At 38.2% G+C, this 27,305-nt stretch overlaps 2 protein-coding genes across 8 annotated transcripts in view; one reads left to right on the top strand and one right to left on the bottom strand.

The window, feature by feature from the left end:
- The window catches only part of rasa3 (RAS p21 protein activator 3), a 61,201-nt gene extending 47,924 nt beyond the window's left edge, over positions 1-13,277 (bottom strand). For all 4 annotated transcript variants that reach the window (XM_073841899.1, XM_073841900.1, XM_073841901.1 and 1 more), the window contains exon 1: positions 13,144-13,277. In XM_073841899.1, the coding sequence (XP_073698000.1) occupies positions 13,144-13,198 (55 nt within the window). In that variant the 5' untranslated portion in view covers positions 13,199-13,277. The remainder of the gene's footprint in view (positions 1-13,143) is intronic.
- Positions 13,278-22,243: 8,966 nt separating this feature from the next.
- Positions 22,244-27,305, top strand: part of tpp2 (tripeptidyl peptidase 2) — a 32,628-nt gene continuing 27,566 nt past the window's right edge. For all 4 annotated transcript variants that reach the window (XM_073841932.1, XM_073841929.1, XM_073841930.1 and 1 more), the window contains exons 1-7: positions 22,244-22,457; positions 23,248-23,376; positions 23,587-23,682; positions 24,373-24,477; positions 24,590-24,714; positions 26,126-26,289; positions 26,368-26,522. In XM_073841932.1, the coding sequence (XP_073698033.1) occupies positions 22,293-22,457; positions 23,248-23,376; positions 23,587-23,682; positions 24,373-24,477; positions 24,590-24,714; positions 26,126-26,289; positions 26,368-26,522 (939 nt within the window). In that variant the 5' untranslated portion in view covers positions 22,244-22,292. The remainder of the gene's footprint in view (positions 22,458-23,247; positions 23,377-23,586; positions 23,683-24,372; positions 24,478-24,589; positions 24,715-26,125; positions 26,290-26,367; positions 26,523-27,305) is intronic.

Here is a 27,305-nt window from a genome sequence, read left to right as displayed (position 1 = left end):
AATTATACAAAAATAATTATATATATATAAAAAATATAATAATTATTATTATTACTATTATCGATGACAATATCGAGCTAATTATTTAAAAAAAGAAGAAATAATACTATTGTAATATTTCACTGTAAAATAAAATATTAAGTATAAAATATTAAGTATGCAAAATATTATTACTAATATTATTGATGACAATGACAATATTATATAAAATATTTAAAAAATATATTGCTATTGTAATATTTCACTGTAAATTAAAGCAGTATTTGAGAAAATAATACAATTATTAATATTGTTATTATTATGATTAAATTAATATTTATTCAATTATATTATTATAATATAATAATTTCACTTTAAAATAAAACATCAACTAAACAAGAAAACATAATAAAATTATTATTGTTATGATAGTAAAAATACAAAATGTTTTTATTTATATATTTCATATATGTAACCCTGGACCAAAAAAACAGTCATAGATGTCAATATTTCTAAACTGAGCTGTATACATCATCTGAACGCTGAATAACTAAATACAACTTAATCTGAGGATGCAAAAAAATATTAATATTAAGAAAATTGCCTTTAAAGTAGTTCATAGCAATGCATATTACTAATCAAAAATAAAGTTTTGAAGCTGTTGTTTTCATTTCAATTATTATCATAATCTGGGAAGACGGTTCATGCTCGTTGCATTTCCATATACATAGATGAATCGTGCAGCTCTAACATTAAATCTCCACAATAAGATCATAACCATGAATTAAGAGAGTAAACGCAGTCACAGATGATTTGAAATGTAAGTTGAAGAAGGAAACAGTGACACAAATTCACGATTCTTCATGTGAACCTCCATCTGGTTTGCATTATCTCGCCGCTTCCCAGGAATATGGAAAAATAAGCAGCTTTGCAGCTCATTCGGCCAAATCAGGAAGTGATTTGGAGCAGTTTCCTGTTTCCTCGTCGCTCCCTCTTCCAGAAGCTCCTGACCCCTGAAAGCCCGACAACGTTTCCTCCAGACACGAGCTCCGTCAGGAAACTCCATATAAGTATGGGAGCGAGCGGGAAGCCTCCGCTTCCTTCCGTCGACACGTCGGCCTGATCTTAGTCTGCTAACCATGACACTATTATTCTCAGAAGTGCTCCACGAAAACACAAGAGACGTCAGCTCTCAGCATCAGATCTGATGTGATTCTCCAGTAGGGCTGCACGATGCTGGGCAAAATAAAAATAAAATTATGTGTGTCTGATTTAAAAATTTACTTTCTATATTTCTAAACTTTCTATTCACGGATCTATATTTGTCTAATATAAAGTAATTAACTCATATTTAAGGACCAAATTGGTGTATTGGAATATTTATATTTACTTTATGCAACAGTTCTGAGAAAGAAGCCAATTTTTTTATAGAGTTGTTGAAAAGTTTAATCTTTTTTGTCAGCTGATGAGCAACACTTGTTTTACTTTGGCTAAACAAAGTATGCAAAACTAAAAAAAATAATAATCTTCTGACATATATATATATATATATGTATTTTTTTTTAATTTTGTGACTAAATATATTTACTTATCTGTTTTCAAAAAAGAAGTTGTTGAATAAAATGTTAAATTACTTATTTTGCCACTCATGTTAATTCCTTAATGTGATAATGAAGTGTCCTCTTTTCATTCTCAAAATGAGTTCCCTTTCATCAGGGTAAAAGCAACAATCATTATTAATTTCATAACATATGTGACCCTGGACCACAAAACCAGTCTTAAGTCGCTGGGGTATATTTGTAGAAATAGCCAAAAATACATTGTATGGGTCAAAATTATTGATTTTTCTTTTATGCCAAAAATCATTAGGAAATTAAGTAAAGTTCATGTTCCATGAAGATTTTTTGTAAAATTCCTACTATAAATATATCAAAATGTAATTTTTGATTAGTAATATGCATTGTTAAGAACCTAATTTGGAGAACTTTAAAGGTGATTTTCTCAGTATTTTGATTTTTTTGCATCCTCAGATTCTAGATATTCAAATAGTTGTATCTCGGCCAAATATTGTCCGATCCTAACAAACCATATATCAACAGAAAGCTTATTTATTGAGCTTTCATATGATGTATACATCTCAGTTTTGTCAAATTTAACCTTATGACTGGTTTTGTGGTCCAGGGTCACATATTAGAGCCTTGATTTGCCTGAATTGACATTGAATAAGGTGAGTCAAACTGTTTATGAAACAACCCAAAATAAGCTTTAAAAAGTATTTTATTTCAGGGTTTTGATTATACTTTTACATTTTTTATTCTTTGAAAATGCTTACAAAATTATCCCAATTATTTTTGAATTATTATTTGATTTTTAAGCAGTTCAAAACACCTGATGAACATAAATGAATTTGTACACATCGCAATATATATCGCATAATATACTAATAATATATTGCAATGTCAATAACTTCTTGTTTATTTAACTGCTGTATTAGATCAATATCTCATTTACAAACTCCCTTAAAAATTATTAAAAGCTGTCACTTATCTTAGTTCGCGATATCACAAAGCTCCATTATAAACAACGACGCTCTCTTTTCTGCACTACATCCACAGATCTGTCTGTGATACATTACTCAACGTTGCAAAAACACGTAGAAACTCCGCTGAGCGCAAACACAAATATGCTGATCGGATCAGTCGCACATGGTGCTCCTAAATATTTTTCTACAGTCGCACGTACTAATTTTTAGTCGCAAATGCGAGAGAAATGGTCTCACTGTAGAGCCCTGTGGCTGTAAACTAAATACTGCGTGCGGCATCCAGAAGTGCAGGCTGCAAAATGCCTGCGCAGCGTTACGCATAGTGCGTGAACATTATCGAGCGCTTATCCATGTAACGGAACGCAGACTCAGACGAGAGATGTTAGTAAATCCAATAGGTATGTTTATTGACAAAGCAGAATGAGCAAAGCACAGATGAATTAACTGTCCTTGGTGAGAGATAGCTGGTCTTGATGAATGAGAGTTGTGTATTACCAGACGATCAGAGCACGCACTGCACAAATAGAATGCTGGCTGGTCGCCAGGAGCTGGTAGGAGATCCGTTGGAGTGAGCGTTGGAGTTGGAGTTTGTAGGAGACGAGGAAACACTGGGAGAACGAAAGGAGAAGCTTGAATAAAGGTAATCCTTGAAACATATAGTTAGAGCATACATACGAGTCTAATTCCACGAGGGTGACCAGACAATGAGGGAGTGCAGTGAGCGTGCTCTTGTAGGGCTTGGTGATTAGACGCAGGTGCTGCTGATTAGTATTCTGGTGATTGGGTGATCTGAGTGGAGGATGAGCCTGGTGTGGCCATGACAGAACCCCCTCCTCCACGGCCCGCTCCTGAGGGCCGAATACCTCGATTTCGTGGTGGGCGACCTCGACCCCGTGGTGCTGGGCATTGGGGATGTGTAGCATGAAACTCAGTGAGAAGATTTGGGTCTAGGATGTCATCCCTGGGTATCCATGACCTCTCTTCTGGGCCATAGCCTTCCCAGTCAACCAAGTACTCTAGTCTGCCACCACGACGTCGGGAGTTCAGAATTTCTTTTACAGAGTAGACTGTACCATCCTCCAGCACCATCGGAAGAGGGGGTTCCTCGATTGGGCCAGGCTCTGTGGGGACAGAAGAGACAGGTGAGTGAAAAGGTTTAAGTAGAGAAACATGGAATGTGGGGTGAATTCTGTAATGTGCTGGTAGTTGTAATTGATAGGTGACCGGATTGATCTGACGGATGACCGGGAAGGGACCAATGAACCTGGGACTCAGCTTTTTACAGGGGAGTCTGAGCCGGATGTCCCGTGTGGAGAGCCAAACCTTCTGGCCCGGTTGGAAGACTGGAGTGGAGGCTCTCCGGACATCGGAGTAATGTTTCTGTCGACGTACTGCCCGCTGAAGATGTTGATGTGCTGAGTCCCAGACCCTCTCGCTCTCCTGGAACCAGTGTGTTACCGATGGTACATCCGATGGCTCCCCTGACCAGGGAAATAGAGGGGGTTGGTAGCCGAGTACGCACTGGAATGGTGTTAAATCCGTGGATGGTTGTCGGAGGGAATTCTGTGCGTACTCGGCCCATGCCAGGTAGCGGTTCCAGGAGTTCTGGTGGCTGTGGCAGAAGGTACGGAGGTAACGACCTATCTCCTGGATCTTCCTTTCGGTTTGACCATTACTCTGAGGATGGTATCCAGAAGACAGGTTGATGGTCACACCTAGGAGGGAGAAAAAGGATCGCCAGACTCTGGAAATAAACTGAGGGCCTCTATCGGACACTATATCTTCGGGGAGGCCAAAGTTGCGGAAGACATGGTTGAAGAGTAGTTCGGCTGCTTCCATAGCCGTTGGCAGTCCTTTGAGTGGGATCAATCGGCAAGCTTTGGAAAACCGATCAACTGCAACCAATATGCAGGTGTTGCCTTCAGATGATGGCAGGTCAGTTACAAAATCTACTCCTAGATGTGACCATGGACGCCGAGGAATGGGAAGGGGATGGAGCTTGCCTGATGGAAGGTGTCGTGGTGATTTCGACATTGCACATTCCTGGCATCCTCTCACATACCTTCTGATGTCTTGAAGCATTTCAGGCCACCAGAAGCGATCTTGTAGCAGCGAGAGGGTTCGATTGGTCCCAGGGTGACCAGTGCCCAGGGATGTGTGCGAAGAGTGGATAAGCCGATTGCGTAGAGACTTGGGTACGTAAGTGCGATTATTGGGGCACCCCGGCGGAGCAGGATCGGAGACACTGGCGGCTGCTATATCTTCATCCAGGGCCCATTGGATCGGACTTACTATTAGTTCAGGAGGGAGGATGGGTTCAGGCTTATCTGGGAGTTCGGAAGGAGCATGGAGACGGGAGAGAGCATCTGCCTTTGTGTTCTTGGTTCCTGGGCGATAAGAGATGGTAAAGTTGAAGCGAGTAAAGAAGAGGGCCCACCTGGCCTGCCGGGGATTCAATCGTTTGGTTTCTCTGAGATATTCAAGGTTACGGTGATCTGTAAGTACCACAAAAGGATGAAGGGCCCCCTCCAGCCAGTGTCTCCATTCCTCCAGGGCGAGCTTGATGGCAAGAAGCTCTCTGTTGCCGATATCATAATTCTGCTCCGCCGAGGATAGTTTCTTGGAAAAGAAGGCACATGGGTGGAGTCGAGATGGGGTCCCCTGCTGCTGTGATAGGACAGCACCTACTCCTGATGTAGAGGCATCCACCTCTATGATGAATGGTTTTTCCGGATCAGGATGGACCAGGAGAGGTGCTGAAGTGAAGGCTTGTTGCAAAGTCCTCATTGCTAGGCCAGCTTCTGGAGTCCAGGACAGAGACTTGGGCTTACCTTTCAGGAGATCAGTAAGAGCAGAGGTTATGGCACTGTAGTTGTGGATGAAACGACGATAGAAATTAGAGAAACCAAGGAATCTTTGCAGTTCTTTGACAGATGTAGGAATGGGCCAGGATTTGATTGCTACTACCTTCCTCTCGTCCATCTGAATGCCTTTAGGACTGATGTCGTAACCGAGGAATTGAATGGAGGTTTGATGGAAGGTGCATTTTTCTGCTTTGAGGAAGAGGTGATGTTTACGGAGCCGTTTAAGGACCTCAGAGACGTGCTGGCGATGTTCGGCCTCGTTCCGGGAGTACACAAGGATATCATCAATGTACACTAGGACGTAACGGTGGAGGCACTCCCGGAACACCTCATTCATGTATCCTTGGAAAACGGAGGGGGCATTTACTAATCCATAGGGCATAACTAGATATTCGTAGTGGCCTGTAGGGGTGACAAAAGCTGTCTTCCATTCGTCCCCCTCACGTATCCGAATGAGGTTGTACGCACTCCTGAGGTCCAATTTAGAGAAGATGCGGGCTCCGCGAAGTTGCTCCAGAGCGGCTGGGACGAGAGGAAGGGGATAACGGTATTTGACAGTGATGTTGTTAAGTGCCCGGTAGTCAATGCAAGGCCGCAAGCCTCCGTCCTTTTTAGCAACAAAGAAAAAGCTGGAAGCAGCAGGGGAGGTAGATTGACGGATGTACCCTTGTTGCAGTGCCTCCTCGATATACTCCTCCATGGCCTTCTGTTCAGGGATGGAGAGTGGATATATCTTGCCTCTGGGCACTGGTTCACCGGGCAGAAGCTCTATCGCACAGTCCCATGGTCGATGAGGTGGTAACCGCGTGGCTCGTTTTGGGCAGAACACGTCACTGAAGTGGGAATAATCTGCAGGTATCTCCACGGAAAGCTTCTCAACCGGACTCTCAATGGATGTGGAGCTAAGTGGTAGGGTGAGATTCTGGCTTACTGGTTTGGGTATCTGAGGGAAACATCTGGAGAAGCAATCCTTACCCCACTTCAGAACTTCGCCAGTGGTCCATGATAAGGTGGGATCATGCAAAACGAGCCACGGACGCCCTAAAACAATCCCAGCGGTGGACTTCTCCAGAACCAGCAGGCAGATTTCTTCGATATGGAGCTGACCGACTTGAAGTTGAAGGGGACCCACGTAGTAACGAATTTTTCCTTGCACAAGGGGACTACCTGTGATGGATTGGATTTTGTATGGGATATTATTTACTTTTTTCTTGAGTCCAAGTTGATTGCAGAGGTCTTGGGAGATGAAGTTGCCGGCTGACCCAGAATCGAGGAGGGCGTGTACTGTAACAGAGTGATGAGGAGTAGTGAGCTGAACGGCAGTGGTGAGTGGGCGTGCATTTGTAGAGGAATATGAAACTACACTCACCATGGGCCTGGGGGGACGGATGGGACACGTCTGAAGGATGTGTCCATTTTGACCACAATATAGACATAAGCCCTGGGTCAGCCGGCGTCGACGTTCGGTCGATGAAAGACGTGAATAGTCGATCTGCATGGGTTCGAAAGCTGGTTCTGGAGGGCTGGGAAGCTCTGGCTGGCGGAGAGGGAGAGGGTTTTGGCACAAATTACCCTCCATACAGCCTCTTATCCGGTTTGCTACTCTGACGGACAGTTGGATAAAGCGCTCAAGCCCTATGGTGTCATCATATGCCGAGAGATGCAGCCGCAATGAGGGCTCCAGCCCCTGGCGATAAGTTGTAATCAGGGAGCGCTCATTCCATCCACTTGAGGCAGCTAGGGTACGGAATCGGAGAGCATAGTCTTGGATTGAACTTCTACCTTGTTGTAAATGGTATAATTGTTCACCCACAGATGAATCTCCAACAGGTAGTCCAAATACCTCTCTGAAATGAGTGATGAAGACGTTAAGAGAATGGGTGGCTGGTCCATCTTGCTGCCATAATGATTCTGCCCACTGGAGCGCTCGACCTGACAAGAGAGATATAATGAATGAAATCTCAGCTCTCTCAGTGGGAAATCTATGCGGCTGCATCTCGAGGGCGAGCGAACACTGTAGCAGAAACCCGTTGCATTCTTCCGCCGAGCCTGAGTAGGGCGCTGGATTGACCACGGGACTGGCGGTGTAAACAGGAGCCGAAGAAGAGGGCGTGGAAACTGGTGCTGGCGGCGGTGCAGGCGGAGGTGCGGTGCTCGCGGGTACAGTAAGGACTTTCCGAAGTGAATCTACCAGCTCCTGGAAGGGATCTACACCTGTTGGATTCATGATGTTATGGTCTGGTCATCTGTAACGGAACGCAGACTCAGACGAGAGATGTTAGTAAATCCAATAGGTATGTTTATTGACAAAGCAGAATGAGCAAAGCACAGATGAATTAACTGTCCTTGGTGAGAGATAGCTGGTCTTGATGAATGAGAGTTGTGTATTACCAGACGATCAGAGCACGCACTGCACAAATAGAATGCTGGCTGGTCGCCAGGAGCTGGTAGGAGATCCGTTGGAGTGAGCGTTGGAGTTGGAGTTTGTAGGAGACGAGGAAACACTGGGAGAACGAAAGGAGAAGCTTGAATAAAGGTAATCCTTGAAACATATAGTTAGAGCATACATACGAGTCTAATTCCACGAGGGTGACCAGACAATGAGGGAGTGCAGTGAGCGTGCTCTTGTAGGGCTTGGTGATTAGACGCAGGTGCTGCTGATTAGTATTCTGGTGATTGGGTGATCTGAGTGGAGGATGAGCCTGGTGTGGCCATGACAATCCAACTATCATTAATGTTTTATCGAAAAAAAAAAAAACCTATATTGTGATAATTATCGTTATCGAATTATTGCCCAGCCCTAGATGGCGGATAACATCTACCACAGATGAGATTTCTCTTACAGATCTCACTGGTTTTCTTTGCTGTTCAAAAGTGCGTGACTTGTAGCGTCAAACTGAGGGGCTACTTCTCCAAAATGTGCCCAATTCTGTCAAACGCTGGTGAAGCAATCGGGTTAAAAATACCAAACTGCCACACAGGGATCTGCGGATGTTAGGAAACAAGTACGAATGGAATTGTTCCCATATATCTACAGTTGAGGTCAAATGTTTCAGAATCTGCAAAATGTTCATTATTTTAGCAAAATAAGAAGGATCATACAAAACGCATGTTATTGTTTATTTAGTACTGACTTGAATAAGATATTTCACATGAAAGAACATTGGTTCAAAAGTTTACATCCCCTTGATTCGTAATACTGTGTTGTTACCTGAATGATCCACAGCTGTGTTTATTTGTTGAGTGATAGCTGTTCATGAGTCCCTCCTTTGTCCTGAACAGCCTGCTGTTCTTCAAAAAAAAAAAACACACACAAATTCTTCGGTTTTCCAGCATTTTGGTGCATTTGAACCCTTTCCAACAATGACCGTATGATTTTGAGATCCATCTTTTCACACTGAGGACAACTGAGGGACTCATATGCAACTATTACAGAAGCTTCAAACACTCACTGATGCTCCAGAAGGAAAAAACATGCATTGAAAATGGGTTGGGGTGAAAACTTTTGAACAGAATGAAACATTTGGACATTTTTATTATTTGACCTAAATATCATACTGTTTTCATTAGTGCCCTACAGAAGATAGTTACATGTTTCCCAGAAGACAAAATAAGTTAAATCTACCCTGATCTTCAAATTCCAAAAGTTTTCACCCCCGGCTCTTAACGCATGTTTTTTCCTTCTGGAGCATCAGTGAGTGTTTGAACCTTCTGTAATAGTTGCATATGAGTCCCTCAGTTGTCCTCAGTGTGAAAAGATGGATCTCAAAATCATACAGTCATTGCTGGAAAGGGATCAAATACACAAAAATGCTGGAAAACCAAAGAATTTGTGGGAGCTGAAGGATTTTTCTGAAGAACAGCAGACAGTTTGGGACAAACAAGGGACTCATGAACAGCTGTGGATCACTCAGGTAACAACAACACAGTATTAAGAATCAAGGGAACTTTTGAACGGGCTAAAAACTATTATTTTCTCTTATGGACTATATGTAAACATCTTTTATGTGAAATATCTTATTCAGGTCAGTACTAAATAAACAATAACAATGGATTTTGTATGATCCCTCTTATTTTGGTAAGATTGCATCAATGTTATCCTATCACCGTTACATATAAGTGTTGATATAACATTATTAACAAGCCATTTTATGCATCTAAAGTGGAGCAGAACTCAATTGCACATTTGTTTCTAACTACAGTTTAGGTTTATTACAATAACATGATGTGATCTTCTTCAAACACCATTAAAAAGTACCATGCAATGCCAGTACTATGATGAGTTCTTTGCATGCTAATAGTAATAACACTCTTATTACCTGTTAATAATAATAACAAACACATTTTATTCATTTAAATTATTAAAATGCATTACAATATTTGCAGACTCCTGTTACATCTGAAATTGGCTGTTTGTCATGTCAATGCATTATGCTTTCTAAAGATGTGTTCTATGCATACGTAAGTATTATAATGTTAATATAACAGGTTACATTAAGAGGCATAAATGTTGCATTATATGTGACCCTGGAGCACAAAACTAGTCTTAGATAGCACAGTTATATTTGTAGCAACAGCCGACAATACATTGATTTCATTGAAACTTATCGATTTTTATTTTATGCCAAAAATCATTTATATATTAAGTAAAGATCACGTTCACTGAAGATATTTTGTAAATTTCCTATTGTTAATATTTCAAAACTTAATTTTTGATTAGTAATATGCATTGCTAAGACAACTTTAAAGGTGATTTTCTCACTATATTGATTTTTTTGCACCCTCAGATTTCAGATTTTAGATCTCTGCCTACGTATTCAGCTTTCAGATGATGTATAAATCTCAATCTCAAAATATTTACCCTTATGACTGGTTTTGTGGTCCAGGGTCACAAACAGAATATTAAAGCTTCAAGTTTTGGTTCACGTTGAACTGTATTTACATTGTGCAGAGTACAAATACAGAGGCAAAGAGATCAACACCATTTTTTTTGCAATGCACAACCGATCTGAGTGATATTTAAATGCAAAGCAGTTAGACAAGCTCATATAAATGTGTTCAGCTGCACTGTGGTACATATGGAAATGAAGAGCGTGATGCTCAGAGCCAAACACGTGCCTGGGCACCACTAGGGCTGGACCAGAATATTTGTTTATTCGAATATTCGTTCGGTGGGTCGGCATTCGATTTTAAATTTTGAGATTCGAATATTCTCTTTTTTTTCATACACCTTGCATCCCCCGCGAAACGGTTCTCATTCAAGCTTAAATATGAATAAAGAAGATCAGACTGCTGCGCCACTAACACAGAGACAGCAAAAAAAAAAAAAAAAAAAAGAGAGAGAGGGAGATTGAGCAATATTTGAGAGACACTATAAAGTACAGTCGGGCTCACTTGAATGGTGGAAGCAAAACTAGGGCTGTGACTGTCACAATGACAACCGCACATCCGCGTTTAAATGCATGCAGTAGGCTAAAGCTGACCGTAAAGCCCCAGCAAAAATAATTATCATGAATGTGTCGGGAAAAAAGTAAGGGGATATTTGAAATTATTTTTTAATAAACTAGTATTTGGCACAAAGATGAAATTGACGATCCTGACTCGCCTTTAATGCCTAAATGCATATTTATGGATTAGGCCTATAGCTAATGAAAAAGTTTTGTTTTCGATTTGAATTATTTAAATTATTTCTTTACAGTTCCGGGTGATATATTAGTCTTACCTTTATGAGCAAAAATGAAGTTTCACATCGCACTGGCACCATGTTCTGCAAAGCGTGCTTCAGCTTTACTCTCCGCACAAACGATTGGATATGAGCCTAATAACACACTTTTATCCAGGTTAAACGATTCTACTAATATTGTGATATGCTTTAAGTTTTTTATATCTATGGATTTTAATTTAAATTGTGATGACTTGAGAAGGCTAAATTGATGTCTGCCGCTGACTGCTTGGTCGTTACAATAAAAAAAAATTAAATTTAACAAATAAAAAGTGTTCCAAATATATTTCTAAATTAACTTTATAACCTAAATAAACGAAAATAAATGTAATCACTTTGCTATTAAAATCAGCAGCTGTGTCATGGGGAAGAGAAAGAGAAAAAAGACTCGGATGAGATGTCAGACGAGGTCCGGGCGAGGTTTTAGGAATTTTTGCAACGAAAGTTTGTTTAATAGCCGATTTAACGTTCTTATTTAGGCTAGTTTCATTTTTAAATTTATTATTTATTTGATTTATTTTAGCGCTTTGTAGGCTGCTTGTTCACTGAAGGAAGTGCTCAAATAAACACGCACGTTTGTTAATAATGTTTGAGCCTCATTTATTTTGGGTTTCAAAATAATATACATATGTATTTTATATATAGGCCTATATACACAAACGTCATATATAATGTATATATATATGTATTTACAAATAATTTAGATATAAATTTATTTATAAATAAACACCGCACCATTTCTTTCTTTCTTCTTTTATTTAAATAGCCTACCCTTTATGCTGTCAGTAATTACTGTGCAGCTAATTTCTGATTTGGGAGTGATTTGTTTGTTAAAAAATGTTAGGCTACCTTATTAAAAGTATTGCTCTTAACAGACCTGTGTTTTGTATCACTAGTGCAATGTCCGTTCTCGACGCATATAAGCTCTGCCTGCTTGAGGCGCGCAGCTTCCAACTCGCAATGTTCTATAACAATGTATTAATTCTGAATGTGTTATATGATTACTACCGAAGCTTCGAAGCTCAAAAAATGGTATTCAGACCTGCCCTTGGCACCACACACTGCCGCGGCCGGAGCGCGTTTACTGTGCTGTACAGAGATTAGATTAGACCTGCAGGACTCTGTGTGTGTGTGTGTGTGTGTGTGTGTGTGTGTGTGTGTGTGTGTGTGTGTGTGTGTGTGTGTGTGTGTGTGTGTGTGTGAGTGTGAGTGTGTTCTGCTTTAATCTGAGTCAAATAACAACTCAATGACAGCAGCAAACACGCATTGAGAGCAGTGTGCACCTGAGGAACAGAGCAACATCACACACAAACGAACACACAAACACTAATGTACAATTTCAAATGTCAAGCACACTCAAATAGAAATTGAAAGAGACAAAAACAAAAGAGCATCTTCCCAGTGTTTATCATGTTTACATCCGACTAACCACATGCCAGCAGTCAAACTGAGAACACACAACACATGTCTGTCTGTCTCTCTGTCTGTCTGTCCAGGAAGAAAATCGCATGCATTTCTGTTCGAGTCGGAAAGAATGATTTCATCAGCATGTTGTACTTGTTGCAATGCCTTTGTAAATGATTTCAGATGCAGAACACACTGAAAAAGCGTTTGTAACGTTTATGAGTCCAGAGCTAAAATGCTCTGCTGCTTCTAAACACCCACAGCTGGAGTGAAACACACATTTCTGTGTTCTAATCTCTCTTTGTGTGAGGCAAAACACCTTTAAGACGAATATAAGGATCTGAGGGCACAGATATGAGTGTTTTCACGCATCTGGATGCGCAGCTATTTGAGGCTCACTGTAGTCAGACGGAGCTGAGGCGTCATTCAAACACTTTTGTGAGATTATTTACCTTGTGATATGATCAAATGCTTCATTTATATGTGAGTTAATAGCTAAGTGACACAATTACATATTAAAATTGTGTACATTTCTATAAATATCCACAAATTCTCACAATAGACAGTGAGCGCGCTGAGCGCGACCGTGTGATTTCAGTCAGTCAGAATATGGAAAGCGCTCTAGAACTCACCGATTTTTATTTTGACACTTTGGAAAACCCGAAGACCTTCCTCTTCGACCGCCATGCTCGCAGCTCCAGCTCTTTCCCGTTTTCCGTTCGTTATCCGCCACTCTCTCTTTCTCTCTATGTATTCCAGCGCGGACGGTGACTCACCGGACTGAGCAAAGCGCCGCGAACGCACAGCTCAAACGCGACCGTTTCTCGAGGGGGAGGGGCTTAGGAATGGCTTCCCGTGTGCTCATTGGATGACGGCACGGGTGCGTCATGTAGCGGGAGGGGACTGTCACGTTACACCGCGTCTACAGCGAAAGCGTCGCGTCAAAATTTCTTTCTAGTTTCATCGCGTCGCGTTCATTGCAAGATTTTAGCCAAATTAGCGTTCTAAACAGCACTGATAATGGCCATTTGAGTGCCGTTATACACTTTTAGCTTTAGCTTTAGCTTTCAAAACAACTTGCAGTTATTCTTGAACCGCAAGCAAGCACTATTTGGAACCTTCCACCGAATTGGCGCCACTTGCTTCCAAAACTCTTTTAAAAAATCACTTTCTATCTTTTCTTTAAGACTGAATATAGTAATACACGTATTTAACTATTCAAAATGTGCATTGGTCCATCTCAGGTAACTTTATTTATTTTTTACACAAGTTTAAAGTGGAAGATAAAGGCCTTTTTCTCAGTCCTGTTACCAGCATTTTTTTAAATATGTCAACAAATTATTTTTTTTCCCTTTAGGCGAACCTATTTTAAAGAAATGGTTGATTTCATGATAAAAAAATATTTATCATTAAAAAATCACAATTTATCTAGGCCTGCACAAGGAGTATTTTTGTAAACATTATATTGATAATAATGTTAAAATGCAATGTTAGACACTGGGGACATGTACGAATTTAGTGTTTTAGGCAGTTTAATTATTTTTGTAAAATTAAATATTTTAAATTTGCGGTTAGATTAAAGTCTAGGACACTTTGCCTTATGATAACATGTATTTTATACTTAATTATTATGCATATTTGTACATATACACTGTTTTTCTAGCTTAGATTTTTTGTCTTGATTCCAGTCAAAATATCTAAAAATTCTTAAATCAAGATGGATTTTCTAGACAAGTAAAAATTATTTTCTTGTTTACAGAAAAAACAACTCAAAATTAAGTGAGTTTTTGCTTAGAACAAGCCAAAAAATCTGTCAATGGGGTAAGAAAAAAAATCCTATTTCAAACAGAAAACAAGATTATTTTTCTTACCCCATTGGCAGATAATTTTGCTTGTTTCAAGCAAAAATGTACTTAATTTTGACTTTTTTTCTGAAAACAAGACAATAATTTTTACTCGTCTAGAAAATCCTTCTTGATTTAAGAATTTTTAGATGTTTTGGCTGGAAACAAGACAAAAAATCTAAGCTAGAAAAGCACTGCAGTGTAATGTTCTGGAGACACGATACGATGGAACAGCCCATTTATGTCAAGTAATCCTTTCCAAATTAGCCAACTTGCATCATTTTTATTTGAATACCACCATGCGGTTTGAGCTTCTCTTCTTTTTAGAGGCTCACCATACTTGAACTTCATAAAATGACAATGAACTTCAATGTAAAACTGGCCCTTTTTGTTTGGTTTCGCATATTTCTGAGACTTTTGCACCACTTTCTGACGAGTTCTGCCCTCGTCTGCTTCTATAAATAACACTAGCATGGTTTGGGACAAGAGTCACCCTCGCTCAAGGCGTAACCAAATATTCATCATTGAGGGTGGGGGAACACCAGAATGCATTATTAAAACTGACATTAGCAGACTAAAAAGTTGCCACGATGAAAAAAAGCATAGTTTCTGCCATTATACTTTTCTTTTTAACCAGGCAAGCCAATTAAGAACAACTTCTCATTTTTTAAAACAGCCTGGCGTAACTATACTACACTATACTATAGTTGTAAAAACAATATAAGCATTCCCACTTTAATACTAGTATTTTAGTGCATACTGCATTTTTGTGGGTCAAAGACAAAAAAGAGTTTAAGCATAAAAACAATAAGCGTAATACTGCTTAAAATTGTTGTTGTTTTTCTGAGCAAAAAAATAAATATCATATATTTTTCTCTAATTTACAGAAGACACCCACTCAAATGTCATTCAGTGTAACAATCTTGTCAGGCATATTTACAACAAAAATCCATTTATGACATATTAAAAGGCGAATTACTTTCACCCCAAATACTAGTTGTAACTCAAACAATTTGCCACTATTCTAGGTTATGCCCACTTGTCAGAATTTTTTACTGATTTAAAACAATAAAATCTAATATGCTCCCTTATTCTTTTATATATTTTAATATGCACAAGTCAGAATAAGCATATTGTTTGAATTTTTAAATAAATATTGTGTCACACCTGAATAACAATGTAACATTATTGCAACCAAATTTTGACATTTTATTCTCCAAAAACTTATTTGAAACTTTAAAAGTAGACTGCTTACATTTAACGTGCTTTCTATGGACATAAAGTCTCTTTTGTACATTTCTTTTGATGTGGACATCTTAACATCTAGATCTGGTCAGATTTTATGGCACATACCTGTACAGATATAACGTTTGATGTATTTTTACTACTGAGTGCAGGTCATTATAGTGTTAGTATATATGTTTGCTACACACCTATCTATCAAGCTAAATTTGTTCTGACACAGTTTAACTGTAAGTTCTTGTCATATTTTATTACCGTTCTCCAAACTATAGTGAATAAACTGTAATAATGTGAAGGTGTCTGAATTCATTTTGGTTTGACTGTATATCACATGCTTTCTGAAAATAAGCTTAAACACTGAATAAAACGATGTGCGATGTGCAATCCACCGAAAGCTCATCTAGTTTGTTACCAGTCACTGAAATCTCATCTGGCTTGTGAAGAGAGAACGAGAGTGTAATTTAAACCTGTGAAACAGATCTCGTGTCGTTCATGCGTTTAGGCTACAAACTGCAGATTTGTCTGTGAGCTTCTTACTGAAGGATCACCAAGTCCAGGGTGATGTTTTAATGACCCTGACTACAATTCATGGGCCTATATCTGCTGGCCTATCTGTTGGACTTAAGCTCAATCATCCTCATCCGTCCAGGACGGCCGGCGGTCTTTGTCAGCAGACGCTGAGGAGGGACTATTGTTGCCACAGTGCTTCCATTAACCTGGCTGTATGGTATTAGTGTCTGACCCTTTTAAAATAGCACCAGAGCTAATTGCATTGCTCCAATCCTGAGCGTCAGCATGCAACAGTCACAACAAGGCACTTTGAGAAAAAGACTGACATCTGCATGGATGCAACTGATAGATTCTGAACATGACCACGCTTTGACGTATATACAAAGCATGCTGAGACAAACAATACTTTGTCACACAAGCACCGGCCGCATGCAAATTTCTGACTGAAGGGAGTGTACAGACACATGCAGGGCAGTGTGTAATGGGGGCAATGTAACCGTCTATTTGATGTTTTTATTTTAGTCAAAACAGCGCTGACTACACCCTGTGGTAAACCACCAGGGGTGTGCGTATGTGTGTGTGTTCAGCTTGGAGAACGCAGAGGTTAATGCATTAAATGCATTGAAAATCTGCTCAGGAAATGTTATTAGATCAGCACTATGGTGTTTCTCTGTTGTGCAGAAATATAAAAACACATTTGCATTTATTAATTTAGCACGCACTTTATTCAAAACACTCGCTTGTGTCTGTGAGGCCACATTTACACTGACAAAACACTTTCAATCATTATTGCAGACTTGTAAGACTAATGTTTTTAAAGATGCCTCTTCTGCTTATCACAGCTGCATATATTTAATTAAAAATATAGAAAAAAACTAATATTGCACAATGTTATTACAATATAAAATAATGGTTTTTATTTCAATATACTTTAAAATATAATTTATGTCTGTGATGCAAAGCTGAATTTTCACCAGCTGTTATTATTCACCAGCTGAATTATTAATGTTGGAAACTGACAAATATTTTTTGGAACCTGATTATTTTTTCAGGATTCTTTAATGAATAACAAGTTAAAAAGAACCGCATTTATTTAAAATATAAATTTTTTCTAACAATGTAAATCTATGCGATCACTTTTTATTAATTTAACACATCCTTGGTGAATAAATTATTAATTTCTTTCAAAAAAAGGAAGAAGAAAAAATTACCGACCCCAAACTTTTGAACAGTAGTGTATATTGTTAGTATTTTACAATATTTACAATTTTTTTTTAAATGTTTCTGTATTTTTTAACAAATAAACACAACCTTGATGAGCATAAGAAATGTCTTTAAAAGACTTTAAAAAACATACTGATCTCAAACGTTTGAGCATTGCACAAAATTACATATTTTTGCTCAGTTTGAGCCTTTTTCTCTGTATTATCACTATTTTAGACTATAAATGCATATAAACATGAAACACATGAAAATTTTAGATTTTTTAATATATTCTATTATTCAATATTTTCACCAGACTGTTCCATTAAAATTGATTTTCTGACTATTATTTAAAATGCCAGGCTTTATAGTGTTAAAATGCAATGTAAATCTACTCCTCACATGTAAAAACAGCTTGAATTTCTTCTGTTGTCTTGTATGAAGTGATTAGGGATCATTTGCATGTATTAATTTAGCACATGAGCATGCACTCATCTGCCGTCAGATAGGCCACATTTACACTGTCAACCTGATTATTCCACTGCGAATCTTATTGCGCGCACATTTTTCACATGCAATTTGCGCAATCTGATATCTGATCATCTGAGCACATCTAAGAACTCACATTCCCTTCTATTTTCATATCATTCTCAAAAAGCATTAGATGTCAGATGTGTGCACAAGGCCTTGTGGCATCATTTGTCTCAGGATGTGTGAGGGTGTGAGAGACAGATGCTCTTTTAATAAACTGAGAGATGCTCAACAGTGCTTTAATTTCTCTCACAAGTCGCAGAAACAGTGGAGATGAGCTGAAAATAGCTGTTGAGATCAGCGCACAAACACAGAAAATTACAGAGCTGGCAAGTCTTGCTGCAGGGCTGGTAATGCCTCGCTGTGAACACTGGATTCAGACTGAGAAAACACAGAGACAGAGATTAACATGAGAAATAAAGCACATCTCTCTAGAATGAGGAGCATTTCTTATGTCTAATACAACATATCCAAATGAAATGCAGAAAACGCAGCAGTGAAATACATATTCATAGATCCTCCTTTGTGCTGCTTTAATACGTCTCTATAATCGCTTCTGTCCCAGATTCTCACATTACATACAGTAGAGAAAACACAAGAAGTCATTACATTCTGGCTATTTATTTCCCTTTTGTACACTGAGAGATTTCTGGAATACGAGTGCATTTGTTTTTGCACAATATTGTGTTCATTTAATACTTTGTAAGTCTATTTTTCATGCTTCTCCTTGAAATCACAAATGAAATTCTCCTTGAAATCTGTCATTTAACGCCACTGTTCTCCTACACTGCAAAAAATGCTTTTCTTACTTCGTTTTTTTGTCTTTTTTCCAGCCAAAATATCAAAACATTCTTAAATTCTTAATGTCAAAATTAAGTGCGTTTTTGCTTGAAACGAGCTAAATAATCTGCCAATGGGGTAAGAAAATTTTTCTTGTTTTCTGTTTGAAATTGGCAGATTATTTTGCTTGTTCTAAGCAAAAACCCACTTAATTTTGACTTGTTTTTCTGAAAACAAGAAAATAATTTTTACTTGTCTAGAAAATCCTTCTTGGTTTAAGAATTTTTTTGCATTTTGTCTGGGAACAAGGCAAAAATTGAAGTAAGAAAAGCATTTATTTATTTTTTTTGCAGTGTATAGAGCAATGAGATTAAATAAAGACCTTTAAGACAGAATTTTCTTCTGCAGAAAAAAAAACATTTGATAAGAAATATTATTAATATATCTCATCAAATGCAACTTGCAACAACAAATGCATTTGCACTGAGAAAGTGACACGTCTTTTTACTTTTGAAAACAAGGCTAGTTAAACATTTTAAGAGACAGTTAAACTAAAAAATTATAATTCTGTCATTATTTATATCATTTACTCAGTTTGCACTCAACCTGTATGCATTTCTTCCTTCTGTTGAGCACAAAAGAAGATATTTTGTAGAATGTTGGTAACCAAACAGATGCTGGAAGCCATCGACATCCATAGTAAGAAAAAACATTTTTTTTTTTAAAGATTCAAGACTGAAAAGCACCATCAAGTGCTGATCCTACATGTCCTTTAGGGTGTAAAACCATCTCAAGAGTTCAACATAAGGTTTCATACTCCTGAGGTTAAAAGTTTACATCCCCCAAAATAAGACGGATCAAACAAAATGCATGTTATTGTTTATTTAGTACTGACCTGAATAAGATATTTCACATAAAAGATGGGACTCATATGCAACTATTACAGAAGGTTCAAACACTCACTGATGCTCCAGAAGGAAAAAAACATGCGTTAAGAGCCGGGGGTGAAAACTTTTGGAATTTGAAGATCAGGTTAGATTTAACTTATTTGGTCTTCTGGGAAACATGTAACTATCTTCTGTAGCCTCTGAAGGGCACTAATGAAAACAATATGATATTTAGGCAAAATAATAAAAACGTCCAAATGTTTCATTCTGTTCAAAAGTTTTCACCCCCAGCTCTTAACGCATGTTTTTTCCTTCTGGAGCATCAGTGAGTGTTTGAACCTTCTGTAATAGTTGCATATGAGTCCCTCAGTTGCTCTCAGTGTGAAAAGATGGATCTCAAAATCATACAGTCATTGCTGGAAAGGGTTCAAATGCACTAAAATGCTGGAAAACCAAAGAATTTGTGGGTTTTTCTGAAGAACAGCAAGGGACTCATGAACAACTATCACTAAACAAAAAACACAACTGTGGATCATTCAGGTAACAACACAGTATTAATTAATCAAGTGAACAGGGTCATTTTGATCAATTCAGCTATTATTTTCTCTTGTATGTAAACATTTTTTATGTGAAATATCATATTCAGGTCTGTACTAAATAAACAACAACATTTTGCATTTTGTATGATCCCTCTTATTTTCTAAATTCACATTTTGAATTCTTTTTCTGAAAGGAGGATGTAAACTGATTCATTCACAACCACATTTCTCAGAAAAGAGTCCATACTGGAGTCATTTAAAGTCGGTCATGCCATCATTGCCAGTCTTTTAGAGAAGTGTGCTTTTGAATGATTCAACTGACCTTAAAAGCTCTAACACAAAGTGAATGCAGCTGGTGTTTAACACACATTTCACACACAATCAAAGCAGAACAAGCTCTTTACCACATGCTTGCTCAGGATGGGTTTCTGACATTCCTCACTGCCTGGTCAGCACTGGACAGACAAATGAAAGCAGTATGTTGAACACTAAGAATAATCACAGTGGGACAATAACGCCATCTAGTGGTTGAATACAATGGCCACACAACTCATGTTTTAAAGGGGTCATTGAATGCAAAACTAACTTTTCCATGTTGTTTGAACATTAATGTGTTTTGTCAGTTTGTGAACACAACCACCCTACAATGATAAAAAAAAAACACAATTGTATTTGTTTAATCTTTAAAAGTAATATCCCCTTTTTAAAATCAGGTCATTCTCAGCTTCTTGAGGGTGTGACGACACACAGACAGAGGCCCCTCCCACGATAGTTGATTGACATGAGCGCCTTACCTTAGCCCCGCCCTCACCGAGCTCAAACAGTCCGACTCCGATCGCCATTGTGTGACTCAGGTGCAGAGGAAGACTCTAATTGAGCGATTGAGGTGTTCTGTTGTTGGATGTAATCATGAATACAGCAGTCCTAATTTACTCTGGACATCTGAGCCACTGAAGATGCAGAGGACAACGTTTATTTCGTTTTGAAAGGAAAGTGCCGATCCTGATCTACATATGCGTCTATGTTCGTGTGAATCATTCGTGATGCAGCTTCATCCACAGCAGAAGTGAGGATAAGGGTTTTTATGCATCTTTGCAAGTTTCTCAGATAAACGTGGCTAAATGCAGCTAAAGCAAACATTACGGCTCATAATCCTACATCAGAGAGGGGCGGGGCGAGCAGAGCTCATTTGCATTTAAAGGGCCCATGCAATAAAATGAGTTGATTTTTTGCAGAGCTGATTTTGACAAGGTAAAAGGGTGTTTTATTACACTACTATTGAGAATTTTTAGCCAAAGTATATTATAGACTTTTCATTAAGACCCTAAAGAATCATATCAACTTGTGGAAAATGGGCATCTGATGACCCCTTTAACTGAAAACGTAGGAAATTAGCCCCCGGTTTTACAGACAAGGCTTAAAGTCGTAGACTAAAATGTAAGTCTGAGCTGTTTCCAGTGAAAGAAACTTGCACTGACTGATCTTAAAATTAATCAGTGCCTTTGTTTTGTCTCAAGATGCACATCAGTAATGTTTTTTTTCTTCTAAGCATGTTTATAAAAATTACTTAAATGTCCTAATTGAACTATGACCTAATCATGAATATTCAATAATAATGTTTTTATAACTTAATGGGAAAAAACATTCTTAGAGCATATCTGCTTGGTAGCAGACTTATTTATTTATTTATTTATTTCCAACTAAACCACCAGCATGTTCTCATCCTCAGCCCATTCAAAACGTAAATGAGTTTGTTTCTTCATCAGATTTGTAGAAATGCATCATTGCATCACTGCCTCACCAATGGATCACATGCAGTGAATGGGTGCCGTCGGAATGAGAGTCCAAACAGCTGATAAAAACATCACAATAATCCACAAGTAATCCACACCACTCCAGTCCATCAGTTAACATCTTGACAAGTCAAAAACCGAAACAAATCCAACATTAAGCCATTTTTAACTAAAATTCAAGTCCATAATCCATAAAAATGCTTCCTCAAGTTATGGGCTGAATTAGGAGAGAAATCTAGATTTCTCTCTTATTAAGTTAGTAAGTACATAAATATTATGTGTGCAAGAATAATGTGCCAATCCACAACGAAACTGAGATGAAGGAGTGTATGTTGATGGTGCTGAGATTGAGTGTTACTGCGCCTTTAAGAGAGTCGCTCGGCTCCGCGCACATTGTGTCGATACCGGTCCGCCGCTGTCGTGTTGTGTTTTCATTCTCGCTCTGTACGGTCATGTCTGCTCATTCCGCTGAAGAGCCGTTCCCGTTCCACGGGCTGCTTCCGAAAAAAGAGACCGGCGCCGCTTCGTTCCTCACTAAATTCCCGGAGTACGATGGCAGAGGGGTGCTCATCGCGATCCTCGACACCGGGGTGGACCCAGGGGCCCCGGGCATGCAGGTAAATCAAGCCCGCGGCTGCTGTTCATCACTAGGCCGCAATGGGGTTTCCTCCCGTTTAGGGGACCACAAATACCGAACGCTACCGGAACTCCGGTGTCATGTTTAAAGAACGAAGCACTAACATATGCGAAGCAAATCAAGCGGAATAAAGCTGTTGAAAACATAAACGACATGTTTGAAAGGACAAGCTGTGTCATCCTCATCAATGGCTCTCACCTACAAAGAACTACCATAGTAACACCACAGCTTCCTTGGTATTTCCAAAGAAATTTCATTTGACATTTACCATGATAATGTATTATAGTAATCATTTATCATGTTAAACATAAAAATAAATATTATATATGACAAAGGCTGTGTTTCAAAACCGAGCTTCCCACACTAAGTAGTGTTTTATATGTAGGGAGCTCATTAGATTTTAGAGCACAGCCGGTTAGTGCTTTATTGTGTGTTATAGTTCATGTCCACCTCAAACACTTGATGGTAGTGTTGTCAACTTAAACTGTAAGCGGATCCAACAGCTGTTTTGAGCTCTCACTCAACTGTCAGCTCACTACTAAGGGATTTATGTGATACACATGTCTTGTTTCTGTCTGTCCATCATCATTTTTTAAAAAAAGAATCTCATATGGCAACACTTTGAATCATGTGAGCTGATCTGTGCACTCACACATAGATCATTTATCATAAATATACAGTCTGTCTAAGTTTTAAAATGCATCCCGCTGTGAATCTGATATGATTTGACTCCAGACTGATGCTGAAGTATCTCTTGCTTTTTCATGTAGACTACGACAGACGGCAAACCCAAGATCGTGGACATCATCGACACGACGGGCAGCGGGGATGTGAACATGTCTACTATAGCGGAGGTGAAGGACGGAGTCGTGACCGGACTGACCGGACGCACGCTCAGAGTAAGAGTCCTTCATCAATGTTCATGCAAGCTTTCAGAAGCTCAGGTTTCTAAAATTAGATCTGTGTGAACAGCAGAATGACATGTTTGACTCTCGTATTTCACCCTAAAATCAAAACTGAGAACACAAGATGATATTTTGCATTTATAAAATGCAGGACCGCTAAGATTTCTTTACATTGTACATTTTTACATTTCTGTTTCTCTTCAGATTCCTGATTCTTGGGTGAATCCATCTGGAAAGTATCACATCGGAATAAAGAACGGTTATGATTTTTTCCCTAAAGCTCTCAAAGAGAGAATACAGGTAACGTGATTTTTTTGACAACTAGTGTCTTCTGTAAATTAGTGAAAAATGTATGATATGTAAATTTTTTTGCTCAGAAAAACATGCAAAAAATGCAATTAAATTAAACAGAAAACTAATATTTTTTTTGGAAAAACAACAACCATTTAAAGCAGCATTACACTTGTTTTTATACTTAAACCCTTTTTCATCTTTGAACCATATATTTATATAGTGTGAAGTCTGATCTTCATGAAAAAATAACTTAATTCTTTTTTTTTTCTTCTTTTTTGTGTGGTTTTCTGAGACAAAATGTATCAAGTTCCAACGCTTTCAGAAATATATTGATGAAAATTTTTTTTATTGCCATTTACTAAAACAGACACTTGTACAAGTATGCCAGAGGTATTTATTAAAATTTGTATGCTTTTCTTTTTAATTTATAAAAGTTGTAATTTATTGGACCATGCTTTAGACAGTCACACCATGGGACAATTTTGACATTTGGCTCAAAAATGTAAAAAATCAAGTAACACTGCAGCGTTTATAACAACAGGTCCAAGTAGGACAAAATATGTTTGACGATTTACAGCATTTTAAATAACAACAACATTAGTTATATTCATTTTTGAATTTATTGAAAATGACAAACAACCCATGCGCATGTTGTCTTCAAACCAATGTGTAATAATTCCATGTCTGGCGTTTCAGAAAGAGCGTAAGGAGAAGCTGTGGGATCCGGCGCACAGAGCGGCCCTCGCTGAGGCCAGCCGCAGAGTAGAAGAGTTTGACCAGGCTCACCCAAACCCATCACAGGTCAGACCGCTGCTGGGATTTGCATGCTTGAATAAAAATAAAACATGAGAAAAGATGGTGGTGTTGTATAATGCTTGCTGATTGTTTTGCATTTTAAACATGGTGTTTTTAGATGGAGAAGCTACAGAAGGAGGAACTACAGTGCCATGTGGAGCTGTTAGGAACCCTGGAGAAGAAGTACAGCGATCCAGGACCGGTTTATGACTGTATATCATGGCATGACGGCGTCACGTGGAGGTCAGAGCTTTTCCAACTAAACCACAAGATTTATAGAAAATATTAACTGAAATGAAAATGTAGTTGAGTTTGTTTCTACATCGGATTTGGAGAAATGCGCCATTCTGTCACTTGCTCACCAATGGATCACCAATGCAGTGAATGGGTGCCGTCAGAGTGTGAGTCTAAACAGCTGATAAAAGCATCACAATAATCCACACCACTCAGGTCCATCAGTTAACATCTTGAGAAGACGTTTTTACTAAAGTCCATAATTCATAATAATGCTTCCTCCAGTGAAAAAGTGATTTGGTCTGAGTCAGGAGAGAAATCTGAGCACTATTTACAAGCAAAAACAGCTCTAAACAAATGTGTGGCTGACTTTTTCACTGGAGGAAGCGTTATTATGGATTATGGACTTGTATTTTAGTTAAACGTCGTAATGTTGGATTTGTTTCAGCTTTTGTCTTCTCAAGATGTTAACTGATGGACTGGAGTGGTGTGGATTATTGTGATGCTTTTATCAGCTGTTTAGACTCACACTCTGACGGCACCCATTCACTGCAGATGGGGGTACGCGATATGGCAAAAATATCATATCACAATTTTTTTCAGAAATATCACGATTCTTCGTCATGTTGGTTGTCTGAGCAGTACAGCCAAACTAATGTCCCCATTTTAAAACCAAATCCTTACAAGGTAAGAAAATATAAAGTAAAAAGAATGGCAGATGTTTTGGTAAAAGTGGGCAAAGATAAAAATCGTTGTCATTGTTTAATATTTGTTATAAAAAAAAGAACAAAGACTATATGTTACAAATACACATAATACACAAATAAAACAAACTTAAGTTTTCAGGTACAGTAGGTGTGTTTATTAGAGGGTTAGGACACCATCCGAGTCATTTTTGGTGAACTGTCTCTTTAATGACAATCGGCAGCATGTTTAGTTCTGTCGCTTTAAGAGCTGCACGCATCTAGTATACAGGAGCGCATCCGTTTTTCTCTCAGCGGTTTACTTTCACTTTAGACACAACCGACTTTGCTTGTATGTAATCCTTGTGTAGTTTTGACAGTATTAGCCTATCAGATGCGAAATAATGTACTTTTGTGTTTGAGAATAAGTGCAGTGTCCCGTGAATTAATGAATGTCGTGTACAGTAGCCTGTATTAAGACGGAGGCATGCTGTAGCTCGATACCACAATATTTTTTCAAAAGCATATCGTGGAGACTTTTTAATTGCTCACAATCAAATATGGTCATATCGCACACTTCTAGCTGCAGAGGATTCATTGGTGAGCAATCCATTGATGCATTTCTCCAAATCTGATGAAGAAACAAATTCACCTACATCTCTGATGGCCTGAGGATGAGCACATTTTCAGCGCATTATTTGATGATTGTGATAATCGTGTGTTTATGTGTGTTTCAGGGCTGTGGTGGACACTTCTGAGAGCGGAGACTTGTCGTCCTGCACCGTCCTGAGCTCTTATCGAGAGAGACAGGAATACGCCACGTTGGGATACGCTGAGATGCTCAATTACTCCGTAAACATCTACGATGAGGGAAACACTCTGTGTATCGTCACCAGCGGAGGTGAGACTGATGATAATGGTCATTAAATGTATAAGTTGCTCATTGAGAGGCTTTACATTGATCAGTGTGTGTTTGCAGGAGCTCATGGGACACACGTGGCCAGCATCGCAGCGGGTCACTTCCCAGATGAGCCCGAGCGGAACGGTGTCGCTCCAGGAGCTCAGATCCTGGCTGTGAAGATCGGAGACACCCGCCTCAGCACCATGGAGACAGGAACCGGCCTCATACGAGCTGTAAGACATCAACACTCCAGATTACACCTCAATCTAGGAACTAGTTAAACTCCTAAATCAGGGATATTATGGGATTATTTATAAACTTTAATTAGCTATTTTATATTTCAATTTTCATTTTAGTTTTAGTTTGAGTAATTTTGTGCTTTTTCATTTTTTTTTTTTATAAATATAAAAAAAAATATTAATATATTACATTTTTATAAATTTTATAAAAAAATAAAAATATATTTTTTATAAATGTATTTGTTCTAATATTTGTTTTATTTTATTTCAGCTTTATTTTAATTAAAATAGCCTCAGTTTACAATAAAAAAAAACCACTTAAATCACATTAAAGGATTAGTTCTCTCTTGAGAAATTCCCATCTCATTTTCTCCTCCAATTTCGAAATCGTCTTACGTCGCTGTAGAAGTATTGACCGAGTGGTTACAAAGTAAACATGCAAAGAAGATCAAACACCTTTTACAAAAAGGAGATAAAACAGCAATGTAGTGCAATTTAATTAAGTTCTTTTGAGTTAAAAAATATTTGAAATTTTTTTTGGGAAATATTCTGTTGTCTTAGTTAAAAATATTAGTGGATAATTTTGCAATATTCAATTTATTAATTACAATATTTGTAGATAATTTTGGCTATATTCATTGTTTTTAGTTAAAAATATTTGTGGATAATTTTGCAATGTTCAATTTCTGAGTTAAAATATTTGTAGATAATGTTGACGAGATTCAATTATTGAGTTTAAAAAACAATATTTGTGAATAATTTAGGCAATATGCATGA

This window comes from Garra rufa, chromosome 6, assembly GCF_049309525.1.
Source record: "Garra rufa chromosome 6, GarRuf1.0, whole genome shotgun sequence".
NCBI classification, from domain to species: Eukaryota; Metazoa; Chordata; class Actinopteri; order Cypriniformes; family Cyprinidae; genus Garra; species Garra rufa.
Note: the sequence above shows the minus strand (reverse complement) of the source record. Positions and strands in the feature narration are given on the sequence as shown.